The sequence below is a fragment of the Amphimedon queenslandica genome, unplaced genomic scaffold (genome assembly GCF_000090795.2).
Source record: "Amphimedon queenslandica unplaced genomic scaffold, v1.1 AMPQUscaffold_6504_Cont21538, whole genome shotgun sequence".
Taxonomy (NCBI): Eukaryota; Metazoa; Porifera; class Demospongiae; order Haplosclerida; family Niphatidae; genus Amphimedon; species Amphimedon queenslandica.
The window spans coordinates 1-1,887 of record NW_003553205.1 but is presented as its reverse complement, the minus strand read 5'-3'; the positions used below and the strand labels follow the sequence as shown (position 1 = coordinate 1,887).

General features: G+C 36.6%; 1 protein-coding gene across 1 annotated transcript; it reads right to left on the bottom strand.

The window, feature by feature from the left end:
- Nucleotides 1–6: 6 nt before the first annotated feature.
- On the bottom strand, nucleotides 7–1,819 carry LOC109592026 (kinesin-like protein KIF14). Its single transcript, XM_020007601.1, has 8 exons — nucleotides 1,575–1,819; nucleotides 1,449–1,471; nucleotides 1,299–1,386; nucleotides 1,063–1,155; nucleotides 912–964; nucleotides 743–773; nucleotides 576–683; nucleotides 7–166 (listed from the first exon to the last, which is right to left on the bottom strand). The coding sequence occupies exons 3-8, from the start codon at nucleotides 1,380–1,382 to the stop codon at nucleotides 47–49; spliced, it is 489 nt and encodes a 162-aa protein (XP_019863160.1). The 5' UTR covers nucleotides 1,383–1,386; nucleotides 1,449–1,471; nucleotides 1,575–1,819; the 3' UTR covers nucleotides 7–46.
- Between the last annotated feature and the right edge of the window lie 68 nt (nucleotides 1,820–1,887).

Here is a 1,887-nt window from a genome sequence, read left to right as displayed (position 1 = left end):
CAACATAATAATCAAGCTCAATTTTAGTATTAGTATCAAACAAGTATCAGTGATTGTTGACCTTTAATCTTTCCCCAGATGTCATTGAAATGGCTGATCTCTCACTCCCAGCCAAATCAATGAGATTGATACGACTAACGCGAGTGTGATCCTCACCTTCAATAATCTGAAATAATAATAATGAAAATAATAAAAAAAGAATAAAATACAAATAATAATGAAAAAGAATGAGATAGCATGGGGAATGAGATATAAAGGCATGGGAATGAGATATAAAGGCATGGGAATGGTATATAAAGGTATGGGAATGAGATACAAAGGCATGGGAATGAGATACAAAGGCATGGGAATGAGGTATAAAGGTATGGAAATGAGATATAACATAGGCATAGGAATGATTCAAAAGTTGGGGGAGGGGCTCAACATTAAAACACATGACTTAGCATGTGAACAATGGGGGCTGAGCCCTTATTGTGAAAAAGTTGGGGGGCTTCAGTCCCCCCAGCCCCCCCCCCCATTCCTACACCTATGTATAAAGGTATAGGAATGAGATATTTAAGTGGATTATTACCCACCTTAGTCTGGGTGAGTACTAGTGTGAAGACTGAGTGAGAGCGAGAGCTCCTGTCATTCATTCCAGTGGCAGCTGTGGCTCGGAACCTGTTACCCAGTGCCAGCCATCGCTGCATGAGAAAAGGAGAATAAAATAATGAAATAAAATAAAACAAAATGTTAGTATTACCTCAACATCAGCAAATGAAGATGCAACATATCTGTATGCATGTATAATAGAGAAATACAAAAAGTATTAGGTTTTCTTTTCTCTTTATTCTTATCTCCTCTCTCCCTCTTTCTTCTTCCCTCTTTCTCTTTTCTGTCTCTCCTTCTCTTTCTCTTTCTTTCTTTCTTACGTTGATAAGTCTTCAACATAGGGACCTGTTACTGGATGTTCTCTAACTCTTAACTACAAATATATATACAGTAAAAATAGCAATGGTAAAGCACATAGTGTATATACAGTGTATAGTGTACATGTGTAATAATGATAAGTTGGAGTCTTACATGAGTTTTGCTCTTGTGTTTGGTTGATGCCAGGAGATCATGAATCCTTTCCTTGTATATCTCATAATAACTGACCTCAACTTTATATGAAGTCTAAGAGAGAAAGAGAGAGAGAAAGAAAGGAAGAGAGAGTAGAGGAACATTAACAGTAATATGCAAAACAATTAACATTGAAAAAGAGAGCTACATGTACAGTGCATGTACATGTATAAAAGATACAAATGTATTCCACTCACTTCTTCATCAGCAGTCCCTTCAATACGATCATAGAGTTCATTAGCAAACTGTGGTATGACACCAAGAGCTGAGGGCTCACCCATTATGCTGCAAGAGAAGATGAAAAACAGTAAAAATTAAAATTAAAAATTACTTATTTTTATACTTACCAGTAACTTTTGCCTGAGCCAGTCTAAAAACATAAAAGCAAAAGAGAAAAATAACATGTTAAATTTGTGCATGTACATCTTAAATGCCCACATACATGTACATGTAAGTAATGATCTTATCCTTACCTGTCCATAAGCAAAGAGACAAGTGTTATATCCTTCAAAAGCTTTATCCAGCAGTGGTCTAGCTATCTCATTATACACTATTTTCTGATCAGCAAAAGAGGCTTGGATGTCATCAAAAGACCAGAAGCAGTGGTCATACTGGAACCGATGAATGTTGGAGTCTTTTAGTGACGTGATGGTCAGGTCAGAGTTGAGGACACGGACAACTTGTTTAGCTCCTAAACGCTCCTCCCTGCAATAATTGGAACAACAACAATCATAATCATGATAAACAAGAATATTTCCATCATGCAGGAATTGTTGGACATGTACA

Excerpts from the sequence above, each read along its gene's own strand:
- LOC109592026 (XM_020007601.1), bottom strand. The coding sequence starts at position 1,382 with ATGGGTGAGCCCTCAGCTCTTGGTGTCATACCACAGTTTGCTAATGAA. Across the intron at positions 774-911 it reads TATGTTGAAGACTTATCAAC|ATATGTTGCATCTTCATTTG; the intron begins GTAAGAAAGAAA and ends ACATGCATACAG. Across the intron at positions 684-742 it reads CTTCATTTGCTGATGTTGAG|CGATGGCTGGCACTGGGTAA; the intron begins GTAATACTAACA and ends TTTCTCATGCAG.